The sequence below is a fragment of the Bacillus rossius genome, chromosome 1 (genome assembly GCF_032445375.1).
Source record: "Bacillus rossius redtenbacheri isolate Brsri chromosome 1, Brsri_v3, whole genome shotgun sequence".
Taxonomy (NCBI): domain Eukaryota; kingdom Metazoa; phylum Arthropoda; class Insecta; order Phasmatodea; family Bacillidae; genus Bacillus; species Bacillus rossius.
In genome coordinates this window covers 285,148,524-285,167,288 of record NC_086330.1, presented here as the reverse complement: position 1 = coordinate 285,167,288, position 18,765 = coordinate 285,148,524, and the positions used below count along the sequence as shown (strand labels likewise).

The window sequence follows — 18,765 nt, the reverse complement described above, 5'->3', positions numbered from 1 at the left end:
ATTAATTTTTAATCATGCAATTTTTTTTGCTAGTGAAAGTTATTGCAAGGAGACACAAATTCAATTTGAGCTAGATTTCAAACAGGCAGTTATCTGTATTACTTTAGTTTGTTATGCTAAGATGTATATATATTATATATCTCAATGTTAACTGTTTTTAATATATTTCTAATTCAGAATTTTTAAAATTTTCCATTGTACTACTGAACTATTGTGAGTGATGCTGCGATACTATTTCATCTCATTTTTAAGCCATTAAGGTAACAACACATGTCAAAGTATGCTTAAATTATAATATTAAATATTACCTGATATGACCAAAATTATTATTAGAAAATCAGTTTTAATTAATGCAAAATGTGACACAATATATTACTAAAAAAGTGTTATATTATAAAATCATCGAGTAAATCATTGAGAAAATGGAACAAAATATTGGGGGGGGGGGGGGGGCCCATCATTAGGTTGGGGGGGGGGTGAGTCATAGTGTTTGGGGGGGGGGGGGGGGGCACCTCTGTTTTATGTGTCTCAAAACAGGTTAAGTCCGTGACATCATATTTTGAGTGGTGTTGTTTCCTACCTTGATGACGCAGGAGCGGATCTGCGGAAGTCAGGTAATACAGTGGCAACATCACAGAAACTCTACCTGCAGACAGGACATACATTGTTTATCGACAACTGGCACTCAAGTTGTAACCTGTTCATGTGGTTTCACGAAAGAATTTCATGAAAGTGCATGTGGAACAGTCAGAAAGAACAGGAAGCAAATTCCGAAAATGGATAAAAAGCTAAAGACAGGAGAAATGACTTTCAGGTCATCTGAAAATTTGCGAGCACTCAAGTGGTGTGACAAAAGAGCAGTGTTTATGCTAACGACATGTCACACTGCAGAAATGTTGGAAATTCAGCAAAAGACTTCTGAAAAACATATGAAACCTAAGTGTGTCATTGACTGCAATGAGAATATGAGAGCTGTTGACAACGTAGACATGATTATTAGCTACATAGTCTGTGAGAGGAAATCTGTAAAATGGTACAATAAGGTTTTCTCCCACTTCCTAGATCTTACATTACTGAATCCATTTATTCTATACAAAACATTGACCAGCAAAATTTTTCCAGCTGCAAAATGTCAGCTTAGTCTAACTTCTTGAGGCACACTCATAAAGAGGAACAAGAGTTGACAGGGGAAGACATTCAAATGAGGAGAATCCCAGTTTCATGTAGGAAGACATTTTCCAGTTGTACTGGCATTAACTATGAAGAAAATGCCAACGAGAAAATGTGTGGCATGCACAATAAACAAGAAGCACAAGGAAACTCACTACTACTTGCTACTCAATATTTGATATAGTAATAGAACCGGGAATTAAGTAATTATTCCCAGTTCTTTCAGTAATTTCGGGACTCGACATTGAGAGCATAAAATTTAGTTTATATTGTGCGCTAAGTTTACTTTCATTTGATACTCCCCTCTGGCGAGGCGATCAGTGAGAGTGGGATGAGAGGAGTGAGTCTGCTGCGCCAAACCAGTTGTCAGACTGTTTCTGATAGTTAAAGATTTTCTTCTACAATATTTTTATATTGATGGATGTTGTGCATTGTTTATTAGTTTAAGAAGAAGATTATTTTATTATTTGATTAAAAGTTTTAGTTACGTAAGCTTATAAGACTGACTTTATTTTAATTTTGACTATTTTTTTTTTCTAAAATAGATATGAAACTATAATTTGTCATTGTCAATTACATAATATTTTTTTTTCTTTTAAGTTTGTTAGAAAAACAAGAAATGTTATTTTAAGTTAAAATTCTGGGATTTTGCATGCATTACAATGATTATTTGTTTAAATGTTTTCTTTCCATAGTTAAAGATTGAGAGTAAGACTGATAATAAAGTGATTTGTTAATGTTAGTAGATACTTTTTACGAAAGAAATTGTAACACAAATGTTTATCTTTTTACTTTTGGTCACTAAAACTTGTTTAATTGTTCAAAACTAACTATTACTACTTCAATCACTGATGCTACAGCATTAATAAAAAAACTACCTAGTATCGAAAGTACCGGGAATTCTTGGTTCCATTGAAGACTTCTACAGAAATTTCCAGTTTTGAAAATAGGTTACAGTTCCAATTATCCTAATGTGTAGCACAGCACAGCAATCTACTTCTACTTCTACTTACAGCAGCAACTAAAGAGTTAATGCAGAGATACTTATTTTCTCCTTCAGGAATTGGACCATGATGTTTCTAGTTTAACTCCATTGTGTGAACATAATAAACAAAGGAAAATAATATTCTGCACCATATAGTCCAAACACACATTTTGTTTATTTATTAAATAATGTTCTCAAATGACGATATAGTAGAACATTTAGAGCTTCTGATTTGATGGATTTAGCAATAGCATAGTATTAAGCCATAGTTAAACCTAGAGCGAACTCTGCTTAACACTCATACCGGTCTTGTGGAAATGCTTATTGAAATATAAGAACGTAGGAAGTAAAATTGAATTACATGGAGTTGTATTGCTATATATAATAATGTGTTTTGCTTGTAAAAAGCTTACCTTTATTGTGGGCGGGCCTTTACAAGAATATTTGTAATAATCAGTTTTACTCAAGACGTGACTTCATCTGCCACGTTGGATTATTGCATTTTTCATCGAGGGCAATTTCTATGGATGTTTCCCTGTATGAAAATGGCATTTTGTGTCACAAAGTATATAATACATTTCATCTGCTATTTGTAAAATGTCAAGCAAACATTCATTAAATAGGTTCGTATGTTACGGATATACAACTTTTTTCAGCATTGTCTCATTTTTTTTTTCCAGGTGTTATGACTAAACATCTCAATGAGCTAGTCTTACGAATCAACTCCGAAGACATTATGACAGAAGGAAGAGTCAAGTTCAACACCTTTGTGTTTGGCCTGCTGAAGTGAGTTACCAAATTTGATTTTTTTAAATTTCTTTCTTTGTGTCAATTTACTTAATTCTTCCTGTAGCGTTGTTCAAAACTAGAGATGATATAAAGAAAATAGAATCTGTTTATATCTTATATATATGTATGTATGTATGTATGTATGTGTGTGTGTGTGTATGTGTGTATGTGTGTATGTGTGTGTGTATCTGTATGTGTGTGTGTATCTGTATGTGTGTGTGTATGTGTGTATGTATGTATATGTATGTGTGTATGTATGTGTGTATGTGTGTATGTGTATGTATATGTGTATGTGTATGTATGTATGTATGTGTGTGTATGTGTATGTATATGTATGTGTGTATGTATGTATATGTATGTGTATGTATGTATATGTATGTGTGTATGCATATGTATGTGTGTATGTATATGTATGTGTGTATGCATATGTATGTGTGTATGTATATATATATATGTGTATGTATATGTATGTGTGTATGTATATGTATGTGTGTATTGTGTGTGTATGTGTGTATGTATGTATATGTATGTGTGTATGTATGTGTGTATGTGTATGTATATGTGTATGTGTGTATGTGTATGTATGTATGTATGTGTGTGTGTATGTGTATGTATATGTATGTGTGTATGTATGCATATGTATGTGTATGTATGTATATGTATGTGTATGTATGTATATGTATGTGTGTATGTGTATGTATATGTGTATGTGTGTATGTGTATGTATGTATGTATGTGTATGTGTATGTATATGTATGTGTGTATGTATGTATATGTATGTGTGTATGTATATGTATGTGTGTATGTATATGTATGTGTGTATGTATATGTATGTGTGTATGTATATGTATGTGTGTATGTATATATATATGTGTATGTATATGTATGTGTGTATGTATATGTATGTGTGTATGTATATGTATGTGTGTATGTATATGTATGTGTGTATGTATATATATATATATGTATGTATGTGTGTATGTATATATATGTATGTATGTGTGTATGTATATATATATGTGTATGTATGTGTATATGTATGTTTAAAGAAGAGTTTCCAATTGTTTTATTTGTTTGCTTGTTTCTTATACAAATCTACAGTTTTTTCTGAGCTAGATTAAATTTTTACACACAAGAGTAAGGTCACTGACGACATGGGGGGGAAGCCCCCCCCTCCCCATCTCTTAACTCTTTTCCACCTCTTAAAGTAAAATTTTTGTTCTACTTTTTGAAAAATTTGCAAAATTTGCATTAAAATTAGAGTAAATTTACCATCTTTATATGGTTTCAAAAAACTACGTACAATTCGATTTTGGTACTTAATGAAATTTTGCACACCTGACATTCAATATAAGAGAAAAATTACGGTCTACATTTTTGAGTTCAAAAAAGAAGAAAGTCACTGTCTACATGAGATTAAAAAAAAAACAGCCTGATCACTTGTTCTATACGTTAAAGTATTTAGTACTATTATTTCTTGAAATTTTGCAACCTTTACATTCAAAATAAGATTAAAATTAAGTCTACATCTGTGTTTGAATGAATAATCCTCATTCCCCTATATTAAGTCTCTTTACTGAGTGTACAGCCGAGGCAACACCGGGTGCTTCAGCTAGTAGAAAATAAATGCAAGAGATGTGGTTATGAAATAAAAAGTTTATGATGATATACAGGGTGCGGCAGAGAGGACGAACGGTTTTAAAAAAAATCATAAAATAGTTAATTTTTACGCAAAAACAAATTTATTGATGCAATCAGGTTCACAAGGAAATAACATTTGACAGTCAAGTGTGGAAAATCACATCAGGCATGTGGTGGCCGAAATTGTTGATGCAGTGCTGGAGGCGTTCTTTGAAGTTCGCGTAGACTCTCTCCAACATCGCTCTCTCAACTTGGGCGACTTCCACGCAAATTGTGTCCTTCAATTCGTCCAGAGTTCGGGGCTTGTTCTCGTATACTCTTGCCGTGAGGTGAACGATTTCAACATTTTCAGGAGTTCGAACTGTTCACGGAGCTCCTCTTGGTCTTCTGTTGATCAGTTCACCACGCCTGCGAAGTGATTCAACCCAACAAAGGATGGTGTTTCGAGAGGAAACAGCTCTATTCCAATGAATGTTGAAGTGGCGACGAAACTCACGCTGTACGACGGTGACACTCATTATTTCGGACGAAACAATCATTATTTCGGACGAAACAATCATAGGTGAAAACGCGGTGCTCCACCGTCCAAGGCTCCATGACGACAACTGGTAAAACAATGCTAGGAACTCACGAGTCAAACGGCAACCTCCCCACCTCTCTCGTAGACGGAGGGGGAGAGTACTACCCATCTCAAAAACGTCCGTCCTCTCTGCCGCACCCTTTATAACAATCATTCGTATGGTGTAGGATTAAAATTATTTGGACTTGTAAATACATCTTATGATAATTTATCATTTGAATTGTAAAAATGGTAAACCATGTTAAGTTGTGAAATACATTGATTTCTCTTTACAACATACTAGAAGAAAAAAAATCATGTGAGTCTTTCAGAACTCGCCATAGATGTGTGACATCTAACCTTGGTAACAAGCAAAGTCATTTTTTCTCATGTTACATTTACTCTTATAATACGAAAATCAATCACAAAATATAACATAGACTTCTTTAAAATAATGCTGAGCAAGATAAATATATATGCAAATTGTGTTTTAAATTACATTTCATCACTCATATCACACGTAGTTTCTGCACCGTGGTTACACATTTCCGTTCCATGTGACTTCATTCCATTCACGAAATCACTCCTACCAAATGCTGTATATGTCTTTAACTTCCTACCGCTCCTCCTCAAAGGACGGCCAACCTTGCTCTAGTTCATTAACTCGAGGTTGTCTGTCTCTCGTGCCGCAGCGTGCGGTCTCTGGATGCCTGGGTGAGCTACCTGCGGACGCGCGAGAGCATCATCCGTAAGCACTTTTCCCCGCATGGCCTCCTGCTACTGGCGACGACGGCCGGGGCGCCGGTGCACGGGCTCCTGGACCAGCTGGTGGCGTCCTTGCAGCCCCTCTCGCTGCTGCCCTTCCAGCTGGACCTCTTGTTCGAGAGCAAGCAGCTGCACATGAGCCTCCGGAGGCTGGACGCCTTCCAGAAGCCGGCGGCGGCCGTGGCCGAGGAGGAACCGGCCAAGCCCTGGACCCTGCGGAAGCTTGTCCGATCCCTACAGAACAGTCTGACGCAGTCCTTCGAGGACGATGCGCTACCCGGGTGGCCCCACCGCAGCCCCAAGTCGCCCCCGAAGAATGTTAGTGATGAGGAGGCCACCCCCTTGCCGGACCTTCTGGGGGAGAGGCCCCGCCCGCGGTCGGGCGTCGACTCTGGAGGGTTCTCCCTGGTGAGCGACCTGGCCAGTACCGTGAGGAAGCGCTGGAGCGGCATCCAGCTGGGCTCCAAGCTGTTCCAGGCCTTCGACCGGCTCACGGCAGAGGACGGGGACGATGAGTACCCGGACAGCCTGGAGACGAACCTAAGGCCCGACGCCGGCCGGAAGGGGTCAGGCTCGTCCGGCTCCACCGGGGAGGACTTCTCGGAGGGCGTGCCCCGTGATGGTGCAGCCTCGCCGGCCCCAAGCACGCAGGAGGGGGTGGAGCAGGGTACAGGCCGCTTCCGGAAGCTGCAGATGAAGTGGGAGATGCTGAGCGGGAAGGAGACGAGCACGGAGAAGGTGTCGCCGGTGACCTCCCCGCAGAGCCAGGGCAGTGGAGGCAGCACGCCCAGCACTGGCCGGTCCAGGATCCCTCGTCTGGTGACCTCTCCCGTGAGGCCGGCCTCGGGCATCCCGGTGCCAGCGAGGCGTGGGTCGCAGCCCCCGAAGGCAGGCTCCCCGGGGATGATACCCCGCAGGCCGGTGCCCGCCGCGGCACGGTGCAGTCGCCTGGACCAGCTGCAGAGCGCGGGGAAGCCGGCGCGTCCCAGCAGCCTGCCCTACCGGCCGCCCAGCGCCCGAGGGCTGCCGGTGGTTAGCGGCCGTGGGCAGGAGCAGCACCGGCGGGCGGCGTCGTCTTCGCTGAGTCGCCAAAAGCAGGCCGCCGGCGGGGCCCAGCCGTTGCAGAGGTGAATCGCTCTACTTAACACTAATACAATTGTGATGGTCAAAATTGAATTTTTCAAAATATATGTGTTGATTTTATACCAAGACTTTATCACTTCAAAACCCCTATTCCTTTACAGGTGAGTCGGTTTGCGAAGCATTAGAGCAACTGTGCTTCGTAAACTCATCTTGTGTTGCAAAAATCAATTTTTAAGAAATAGATGCGAGGATTTCGGAGTAAGCTATGCTTATTGAAGGGCGTAAATCAATTCAACTCCCTTACTCCTTGCACCACATTTGCCTTGGTGGCCCTGGCCGCCATTTTATATGCTGCTGTTCCTGCAGGTGGGTGCGGACGCTGTGCCACCGACTGCCGTCCGACAGCGGTCACCTGTCCTTCAACGAGGGCGAGCGACTGCGCGTGGTCCTTAACGTGGACGGCAAGTGGCTGCTGTGTTGTCGTGGCGACCGGAAGGGGCTGGTACCCCGCGCGGCGGTCGTGCCGCTTTCGGAGGTGATGTCCGCCCGTGTGTGAACCGGAGCGCAAGACGCAACACGTACTGTCTCGAACATTAGTTTGGAATTTGCACTTAATGGCATGACAGGGCATGCGCTGGGTGGCTAGTACTTGTCGAGAACATAATACAATACTGAGTTTACTCAATTTTAAGACACACTTTTTTTATGACTCTTTGTACTCTGAAAATAAGATAAATACATTGTACCATCAGTGGCATCCTCTATTTTCTGAATTTACTCTATTGTGTTACAACTGTCAAATTGAAATGCAGTATCTTAAATTTGAGTAAATATATATTTGCGTGAAGCAATCAACAATTATAAATTTTTTTCGTTACTTCCTAAAAAAAATCAATAAATTTACTTAGAGATTACCACTAACATAGCTTCGCCTCACTGATTTTCCAGTGTTGTGAGTAAAATGTTTATAAAGTGTTAGAAAGCCCGGGAACTAAGAGAAAACTGATTTTTCTTACTTCACTTGCAAACGGAATCCACCTTCACTTGTCGTATTGCAAGTGTAGGGAATTAGGGAATTACGTACAGTTCCGCTAAATTAAACTGCACAAGGCATCACATTTTGGGATGTAATTAACCCAAATGTGATGTGTGCTGCATGTTGGTGCTCATCTAACCATTTTCGTTCATTTTCTTGACTCAAAGTATTTATATTTGTTTCCAACTAGTCCTTGATTTTTTTTCATAAATTTTAAATTTCCATACCAATCCGGGTGTTTTCCTGTTTTCCCTGGTACTAGCCACCCGAGCATACAATGCAGTTTAATATATTTTGTTCAAGCTGTGTTACTAGTCGCCTTAAGTTAAGTTTAATGTATTCCCTCACATTATCACAAACTAGGAACAAAAGCAATTTCTCATGCTCTGTCAAGGCCTAACATATTCGTGCAAGATTTGGAACTGTGAAAAGTTGATTTTTAAAAAATTGTGTTATTCAAAATTTGTCATCACTTGAGAGGGAGAGATGAAATTTGAAGCTGTGGTAAATTTATTTGGGATATGAAGCATTGACGTTTGCATGGCGTACCTTTTAACTACATAAATTGTCTTAAGTTTATGGTAATTTAGCACTTTATTAGTTTGTCACTTGCATCTTGAGCATTGGCTAAACAGTTTCAATCGTAATTCTTAAGTCTAGGAAGACTTCAAAGTGTAAACAGTGATTATCTCTCCCCCTTAAAGCCATTCTCTGTTCACTCTTGGTCAGAAAGTCCCATACTGAAGTACTCTCTCAAGGGAGGGCCGACCTAGTGGTAGTCTCTATGAATGTCTCGTGAATAAGACAGACAGATGTATTAACATGTCAGTGACGAGCGCTCATAAACTTTAATGTTAGGGTACAATGTACAGCTACCGTGCTACAGAGTTAAAAAAAAAAAGATAACAAATAACAGAACCAAACCCTTGCTTTGGGATACCCTGTTTCCGCTTCCCTCCTCCTCTACCTTTTCCTGAATGTCACTGCTGTCAAGTCAGAAATGTTAGGTAAGAAATTTTTGTGTCGTAGAGCCGACAAAAGCCATTGCAAACGTGGTACTTTACATTGCTCAGTGCACAGCTTGACAAAATTTTGCTGTTAAAATTTTTTTGTGGGGATAAATGCAGTTTACGCATTTCATTGATATAACTTTTTTTGTACCACAGACTTAGGCTAGAAATGTCTCCCCTCCCTTCCCCTCAGTTCATGAATTAATTAAAATGCCCCTTATTTGTGTGGCAAATGTGAACAGATAATGTAGCATACGAACAACACACATTCATCACTACATTGTGACTCACCGCTTGTAACGTTCATTAATGACATTCCAGTGTTGGTAGTATTATCAGTTGTAAATTATTATGAATTATATTTAGAACTGTACAAGTTCTGTGCATGTTAGTGTTTGATAACCATTCTTGTTGCTTTTAATAGGCATATTTGTGGTTAGCTGATATTAAGTTTAATTTTCTTCTTGTCTGATTTTATTAGTTAAAACTCCATTTGGTGTACAGGAAAAGTCAAGTCAAATATTTATCATCGTCTCTCTATTCCAATTATTTATATTAAAAAGAGGAAATTTTTTACACTGTAATGGTTATACATTTAACAAAGGTTAAAGGTATTACACATTCACTAAAGTCTAATTTGTTATTTAATGTTTCAAGATTTAAATGATACATTATTGATGTGAGTTTATAAGCAACACAAAAATACTGTTATCATTTTGTTGCTATCCCATCTATAGGGTAATTGTCGCTGTAGCATAGCAAGATGGAGAATTGAAATTATATAATTAATGGTGGATGGGTGATTTATAGTTTACTGCTTTAAGGCAGGTAAAGCCTGTGTATTATTCTGGTACAGGTTTCTGCTATAATTATCTGCTGAATGTGTATTTTTAAGACTGTGATAATGAATGGTGAGTCACGTGTATTAATGAATGTTTGATGCTGAAAAGAAGTGCAATTTTGTAAAGTTTTATTTTTATTTTGCAGTTTAAGTATCATTAACAATATTTGTCGATAGAGACTACCTTTCGCTGTCTGAAATTCTTAATGTCGTGGGAACCGCACGAGTCTAGATATAATCATTTGAGAATTATAAAATCTCAAGTTTGTTCCAAGGAGTCATTGTTCACACGACGTGACTAATAGAATGACAGCCAATTTAATACTGACCTGCAAATGTTTACGTGTTAACATAGCTTAAGTATTTAGAAACCTAAGAAACTGTGTGACTCTTGTATCTTTTGAAATCTCAAATAACATAAGCTCGTTTACTAACATTTGTGAGTACAGTAGGTTCTGCTATGACATTTGGTTGTCCTCTTGATATCCACAATCTTACGAAGGACCATTATATAACTATAACACATTTTCCCACAAGAACGTTTAAACCAGGTGGTCAAGGGCTCAGATTGAAATTAAAATATGAAAACTTAAGGTCAGTATTCACAAACTGCATTTTACAGCAAGTGGGAAAAAAATGTTTTGAGTAAACAGTTGTTGCAAACAATGAAACACTCAATGAAGTCTAAATAGTACACCCGTTCCCTAAGTTGGATTTAAACCGACGACAATAGAGTTAAAAGTTGATGTCACACTGATGTCAGACCCTAGGAAGTTCTGCATTCTCGGCTTGTGATATTCTCAGTTTAGTGTTCAAGGCTCAATCCCACCGGCCATGTTGGCTGTATCATTTTCTTATCATTGCTGATATTGAAGGGCTATTCCTGTAAATTTATCTTTGCAGCTTCTTTTCATTTATTTGATCACAGTTTTGTATTTTCTGAACATTATTTGCGAGTTTGAAAATGTTGCACTGGTAAATAAATTTATGAACACTTGCATTACATTTTTATCACCGTCATATAACAACATTTAGTACATATCTAGTGTCACAAGTGGTGATGAAACATTAAATTTAAGAAAGCTCTCATGATAAATTAAAAAAGTAGCACTTAAAAGATAGAAAATAAAGAAACCAACATGGCGTATCAGACCGGGCCTTAAGAGAAAATTATTTCATAATGGGATGTTTCAAAAATGCTTCATACATCGTAATGTGGCTAACAGCATTGCAGGGTTTCTACAGGTATATAATTAAGTACAAAATGAAAATTGTCAGGGAATACCGGAATAATTCGGAGAAATCACAAAATATTTCTGAAACATTTTCTTGTAATAACAGAAGTGAAACAGAATAAACTGCTATTGCAGTTAACTAGAATCCTTTGAGCTGAATGTACAAACTACTTTTCCCCAGGACACTGTGTATGCTACACAACCATTTTTGTCTGAAAGGTCAGGGTAATTTTTTTGATTCAGGTCTGGAAAACCTGGAAACGTCAGGGTTCTTGTTCCAACCCTGATATCGGACAATTTCGTAGCAGGATTTACTGTATTAATTCCACATGATACAGAATTGAATGTAACACAAGTATTCACATAGTTAATGATACAATATACTCATGTGCTTGAACAAATTTTGTGCAATATATTCTACTAGTCATCAAAGCATACTGGCTCCATAGAGTATATAGTCGATTAACTGTGATATGCTGAGTGTTTTTTTTCAAGTTCAAAAATCAGTTTTACAGCTGGAAAATTAATTGGAAGGAGTTTAATTTGTCTGATAAGGAAACACTACACAATGTTTGTTCTGTTGGAATATGTGCACATGATTCTAGCTGATATTAAATGATGCTGTATGAGTGAAGATAATGATCAGTTCAGTGAAGGATCTTTAATGTGGTACATTCGGCACCACGCAGTGCTGGATCATCAAATTGCAATATACTTTTAATGGGAATACCAGAGAAAAATTAATATAGTGCAATAATAATGTGCAATGATATTTGAAACAAGTTCTAATGAGTGCATTATGTTGCAAACAATACACATAAGCATTACTGGTCGTAAAAATCTCCCACGTGAAGCTGTGCAGTGGCGCCTCCTTGTGGTCTAGGGCACTGAACACCCGAATATACCTGAAAAAATTGGGAGTGGACCAATCAGCATTGGAGTACAGAATGTGTTGAACCATAAAATCATAAAATGCCAAATTAAAGAGCATTAAGTTGATTTTTTTTTTAGTAACCACTATATAATGTATGCCCAAAATTCTGAGGGTGAATAAATGGAACAGACTTGCCAGAAATTTTTTCTTAAATTGTTGGTAATTGCTACTTTTGACAGATCAGAATTGTATGATTTCAGTGATAGATTTTGATGTAATTTTTTCAAGATGTGTGAATAAGGTTTCAGTTACATTTCTTTCATAGTGTTTTTTAATCTCAGGTACTTGGCTTTATGCTATTGCAATAAATATAGAAGTGTGTTTCATTAACCAGCTATGAAAAAATTTTTTTTTTTCAAACATTTGATTAGTTTAAAAGTATTTTTTTTTCCATTCAGTTTGTATTCAAAATATTTTTTTCAAGAAATGCATATCCTGAGTATTCCTGACCATTGCTATAATTGACGCACCATGACGTCACCATGCACACAGCTGGCACACACTATGAATATGTGCTCAACTGTGTAGCAGTAAACGGACCTTTCTTAAAAAAAGCGCTGGATACATTCCATTCAAGGAAGTGACGGAAAGTCAGTGAAGCAGGTTCAGTATGTCTAGAGATGCTAGTATTTTGAGAAAATGTTGTCTTCTCTCAAGATATTTCTTTTAAAAAAAAAAACAAAAAAAAAAAAAAAAACAGTGGTACAGTAGTACAGTAATTGTGTTCTCATTGACCCAATGAAACAGGAAAAGCATTGCTTACTGAACATAACCAGTAATTAAATTTTAAAAAAAATTTACAAAACATTAACGCAATCAAATGTCTAACAGTCTAATTACCCCACAAATGAAGGCATTTCTAGGTATTTCTCAGTTATTGCCCTGTTTCACCTAAAAACCAGGGGCAAATCTGTTCCATTTTTTTGAGTCACACGTAACTTGAGACATTAAAAACAAATTAAAACCATTGTTGTGGTGTGGGGATGGAGAGAGTACATTTGTGACTTCATCTTTGTTTGTTTATGTTTCGTTCTTTAATGAGTTTAGACTAGTAGTTTCTCAGTTAGTGTCACTTCGAGCTCCAAAGCTTTGAACAAGGGTGCCCTTGTTTCGAGTCCCGTGTGTTCCGTCGTGTTTTGGAGTTTGTCGCCCTGTTGCTGAGGAAAGGTGGTACCTCAGAATATTTCTTTATAAATTCCAGTGACAAGTGACCTTTGAACTGTGTCCAACAGGAATTTTCACTCCTTTTACTTCTTGGTTTGTTTCTGCAGCAGAGATAAACACCGATAGATGTGCATTTCACTAGTGGCAGGTATTGTTTTGCACAAAAAAAAAATCTGAACACTCTTTAGACTGCAATAAGGTACATTTCAGCAGTTTCTTCTTGTAATTGGCAGCTGTCTGCAAGAGAAGCCAATGTCTTATTTGCTGAGCCATTCAAAATTCATTTGCACTTGTGCAGAATTACTATGATTCATGTTCTGACAGAAGGAGTGTCCCTGATAGATACATGACCAATCACGTAACACAGATGATGCTGCAGTATTTTAACTCACATCGGCTTCCAAATTCATTTTGCAAAAAAATTAATGCCCCTAATTATTATGTATGTATCTGTATCTAACAATTGATGCTCATTAGAGCTATTTTTTATATCAATTATGCAACCTCATTTCATACCAGTGAATTTTTAATTTACTCAGGAAGGAAATAATTAGACTTATTTTGTTTTCGTGCAGTTGGACTAAATAAAAGTTTTGTTAGCATTTGAACATAAAAAGCTATGAATAGTGGCATAATCTTAAAGGAAAAATATCATGATTAATCAGAAGTACTTAAAACTGTGTTGAAACTTTAACCATGAAACCATTTAGCAAAATTACTCATTTTTTCTCCTTGCTCATGTAATTTGATGTTCAATCCTATTCATTAAAATTTTAATTGGCAGTAAGGTCAGGAAAACACTTCCAAAATATATTAAGCAATAAATTGCATGTTAAGTTAAGTGACACCAATAATTTTCTTGCAGGCAATGGAAGTAAATTAATTCCACACATTTATATCCACACAAATTTCAATCTGATAATCACTTTTTTTTTACAGCAGGTGCGCCAAACTTTACTCATTCAGCATCGTAACCTTGTACGTAACCGTATGCATGGGCATTTTTGTGAGCTTTAGCTTTGTAACGTGATCTGTAGCTTGCACCCCTTTCCCTAACTTGAAACGTAACAACTCCCGCCGAAACTTCTCACCTCGCCATGACGCTCAACTGTGGAAACCTCAGCTTCACTTGCCATGCTGGATTTTTAAGTTTTTTTGATGATTACAGATTTTTAAGAAGAAGAATTTTCAAAAATGAGGCTGTAGAAGTAGGTTCACAGGCATTTCCAAGTTGTGAAAACTCAAAAACTATTTTCAACGAGTGACCACAACACAATTAGCTAAGCAAAAACTTTCACTTCAGTTTTTTGTCTGATGTTTTACAAATAGCTTGTAATATGGAGCATTAGTGTGGCAACAAACTTCTTAAAAGAACACAAAATGCAATGCTTGTATATTGAAACATCCATACAAATTGTTCTAAATAAATTAATATACAATAACACAACAGTCTGGATTTCTACTGTGTTTTCTCAGGGTACTCCTACTTTATTTTAACTCCAGAGCTAATCCTACCTCCCACTAGAAAACATGCAAGTTAAAATTATTTTTTTTAAACCAATTTTTTGAACTAAAAGAACCCCTCCCAACCCCCACCCCCAACCCAACTTCCCATAGACTGTTGTGGCACATTTACACATTGTATCTTTACATCTTTAAGTATGTGTACATTTACAATTACCTTTTTTCTTCTTCTGAAATTCTAGCTACATTTATCTGCTAATTTTCACATTTAAGCTACCTAATTCAGGTGATCTTGTTAAGCTTCGTGCATTGTCACACATTTAAATATCCAGTTTTAATTTTAATCAGCACAGAGGTATGAATTTTAAACGTGAATTATTTGACCGTTATGACAAGGTGAGAAATTTAACCAATATCATGAATTTTTAAACCTAGGTTTGTTGCACCTGAGCTAATATGGGTCAGGTATACCCTGCTTATACCTTACGAATCCCATCTGTGTAGCTCCTTAAAATTCTGCTGAGTGTGTGTGTGTGTGTTTGAATTGTGCTTGTATTTTATATTGTGTGTGAATGGCACTAATTTGCATATTTTAAACAATAACGTGTGCAAGTATTATCATTGTTTTGTTAAGGTAATCATTAATTTTATTAATTATGTCACAAGTGTACTCTCAATTAAAAAAGGATTTATTTTTGTGTTATTTTTCAGTATCGTTTAATATACTTTATTTGTGCACATATTTCATCAAATATTCCAAAGCTAACATTAAAAAAAAAGGTTTTACGATAAAATTAATTTCCCGAACTGTGCAGATATTACGAAAAGTGCGAAATCAGTGGCAATAAACTTTATTAACTTTAACATATTTTATTGTTACATATCCTCTTGTAAAAAAATAATGTGCATATTTGGAAACTCTGTGATGACTATTCAAGCAGAATAATCCAAGTCGCGTTGACGGAGGTTAAATTGTTGGCTGCTGATGGCAGACAGCATGTGTCGTTCACCCTGATAGCTTGGTTTCTCTGCAGGTCGTAACTATTCTTGCTGACGTAATCTCATTAACATGTGTGGTATCAAAGGATCTGCTATTAGTTTGGATGATTATTTTTTAATGATGTACTGTCTGCTTCTCCACCTTAGCTTAGTCCTACAATACCAGGGAGAGAGCTGATATATAACGTACATGTGTATATACGTACGTACATGGGTTGGATTGTTTAATGTGGCCTTTCTTTAGAAGTCTGCTCTGTATCTCAAAACATACATGTATGTGTGTGTAAGATGTTTAAACATATAGCATGAGATAATAATGCCAAAGATTTTGAAGTATTCTTACCTTTAGCCCCATTAAAAAAAAAAATTAATTTTTAAGTATGAATAAAACCGCAGTTATAAAATAATTATTTCAAGTAGACATTTGTGACTGTTCCTTTTATAATATTAACATTTTTAGTAGAAAACCTTGAACAATACATTCTCTCAATTGTGGGGTTAATACATTACCTTTAAGTATCAAGTGATATGTGATGTATTAATTTATTGTGTATAATTTATCTCATATTTTCAAACAATTGAAAGGAAAAAAATTCCTTTCGTGCATAAATATATGTGCAATTCTTTTTCTACCTTGAGTTTTGCTTTTTTGTCATTTTGAATTAGCTTTTGTTTGTATTCATGTTTATATATAATGCAAATATTTTGTAATGTGAATGTACATATATTATTTTGTCAGTTTTGTAAATAGCATTAATTAAATGTGTACAGTCTAATGCACAACACTGTCCATCTTCCCTAAGAAAATTGTGAACCTAAAATTACCTTAGGGTTGGTAATTGTGTTATTATATTATTGATGTTTATGTTAATTTAAATGGTACTTTAGATTTCGAAAATAAAACTTTTATTTAATTTTTTTTGACATATGCAGTATGTACTGGTCATACCTTGTCAATTCACTAAGCATGTGATCAAATGTATTTGTGTGTAAAAATAATAGTTTTTAATGATTAATTAACACAGTTCCCACACACTTACTTGATTTTTTTGTGTCCTATTTTATTTTGCCCTGATGTTTGATATTGACTGACGTGCCTTCTTAGGGCATTTTCTTGTTTTTCATTGGGAACTCTGAATTTTTGTCTCAGAATCATAACCATACACCCAACTATCATCTCTGTTTTAATTTTTGCCATGAAGTCACATGATTTTCCTTCTGTTTTTCTGTAAAAAGTCTGGGAAACAAATTTTGCGCTCACTTGTCTCATTTGCAAATTATTGGTTAAAATGCCTTGCCCAGACCCGTGCGAGATTTTCAGTTCTTTGTAAGCTCTCAAATAGTTAATCGTCTGTTTGAACAACCCATTTTTGCCACTTTTAGCATATTTTAGTTTGTTTTCGATGTCGAAGGATGTCCAGACTGTTGCTCTTCTTCATCCGACTCATTTCTGCTTTTAAATGGCTGATACCATGTAAACAGTCACCACAATATCACCAGACCCTAATTTTAACATTTCATGAGATTCTTTGACACTTTTTGCTATTTAAAATAAAACTTAATATTAACGTATTGTTTGAAAATTCATGATGTGCGACAGACACGGTAAACACGACCTCACTCTTCCGGCTCTGGAAGCCGACTGACAAGTCACAACTTGTTCAAACTTGACACTGGCTAGCTCAACGGATCGGGCTATCGGGCTTTTTACTTCAAATAGCTTCAGCAGTTGCTCTATAAAAATTCATTCCCCATATTTTTGATCACACCTCATAACATGCAGAATAATAATAAAGTTTGCACTGATATCATTATCGTTTTTATCAACACTAAGTAATTAACAAAGTCTGAACCCAAATACAATATGCACAGCACATTTAATGGGTTAGTGATACAGAGTTTATTGTCCAACCATTTCATTTAAATTCCTACAAATAATATATTTCCTTAATTATTCCCTGATTTTTCCAGACACACAAAATTCCACGATAATTCCAGGTTTTCCCTGATGCTGTATACACTGTTTTATATATATAATTTTTTTAAAAAAGCATTAACAGTGCATAAACTTTTAGTGGAAGTAACAAATTTTGTTGAGCAACAGTCTGACTTGTCTCAAATCAAAAACCTGTGTTTTTAATAATCAAGAAGAAACTTGACAAGATTTTCCAAATTTGATTGGCCGAATAGTTGCCGCCATGTCACGTGAATCCGTAGCAAGTTTGTGCCAGTTCATACATAACATGTTGAAAATTGAGTATTTTAGTTTGTTTATTACAACATTTCCTGTGTTATATTGATCAGTTTTTATTTTTTCTTAAATTTTCCCACAAAAACCATCCCTTTTGACTGTAAACAAAATATTTGAAACGAATTATGTGGAGTGCCATATTTGTTTATTTCATTTTGACTTGTAATTAATTTGTACAAAGAACTTTTGGAACTGATTTTCTTCAGTAGGTGTGTAAAAACCCAAGGACAATACGTGTCATGTCCAATGTGTTTACCATTTAGCATTTCATATAAATAAATAATAAAAAAATACAACTGTTAGTTTTATTTTTTTTCTGTTAACTTTTGAAGAACTTTCCAAGCACATATATGATATGTATTTAGCAGGAATGTGGTCAAAATACTGAACCGGGCATCACACCCATCCAATAGATGGCAGAAGATATTTACAGGATTAACATAATTTGTATTTTGCTTAAATTTACATTACCAACATTATAGTAGAAAAAAAATTTTCTCCCAGCATTATTTTTCTGTTTACTGTTGTACAAATCATGGGCGTGGCAACCGGGGGTGACGGGGGGGACACGTCCCCCCCCCCCCCCAATAATAAAAGTCTTCAATTTCGTCCCCTCCAATAATATATTTAGTTTCGTAGTTCTGTAGTTTCTCCTGATGTTTAAATTAATGATTTTGTGTGGATATAGCACCTGCAGATAGGTTAACTGTGTTTTTACAAATTTGTTCTCTGAAAATATTTTTTTATAAAAAATAAATTATATATTGCAACAAACTATAATTTGAATATTTAGGAAAGAAAAATGCCTAAAAACCACCTTTTTACACATTCAAACCCCA

At 36.3% G+C, this 18,765-nt stretch overlaps 1 protein-coding gene across 5 annotated transcripts in view; it reads left to right on the top strand.

Annotated features, from left to right (window-relative positions):
• LOC134527681 (uncharacterized) overlaps window positions 1-18,222 on the top strand; it is a 256,176-nt gene extending 237,954 nt beyond the window's left edge. For all 5 annotated transcript variants that reach the window (XM_063360583.1, XM_063360580.1, XM_063360584.1 and 2 more), the window contains 3 exons: window positions 2,836-2,941; window positions 5,837-7,036; window positions 7,359-18,222. In XM_063360583.1, the coding sequence (XP_063216653.1) occupies window positions 2,836-2,941; window positions 5,837-7,036; window positions 7,359-7,548 (1,496 nt within the window). In that variant the 3' untranslated portion in view covers window positions 7,549-18,222. The remainder of the gene's footprint in view (window positions 1-2,835; window positions 2,942-5,836; window positions 7,037-7,358) is intronic.
• The last annotated feature ends 543 nt before the right edge of the window (window positions 18,223-18,765 follow it).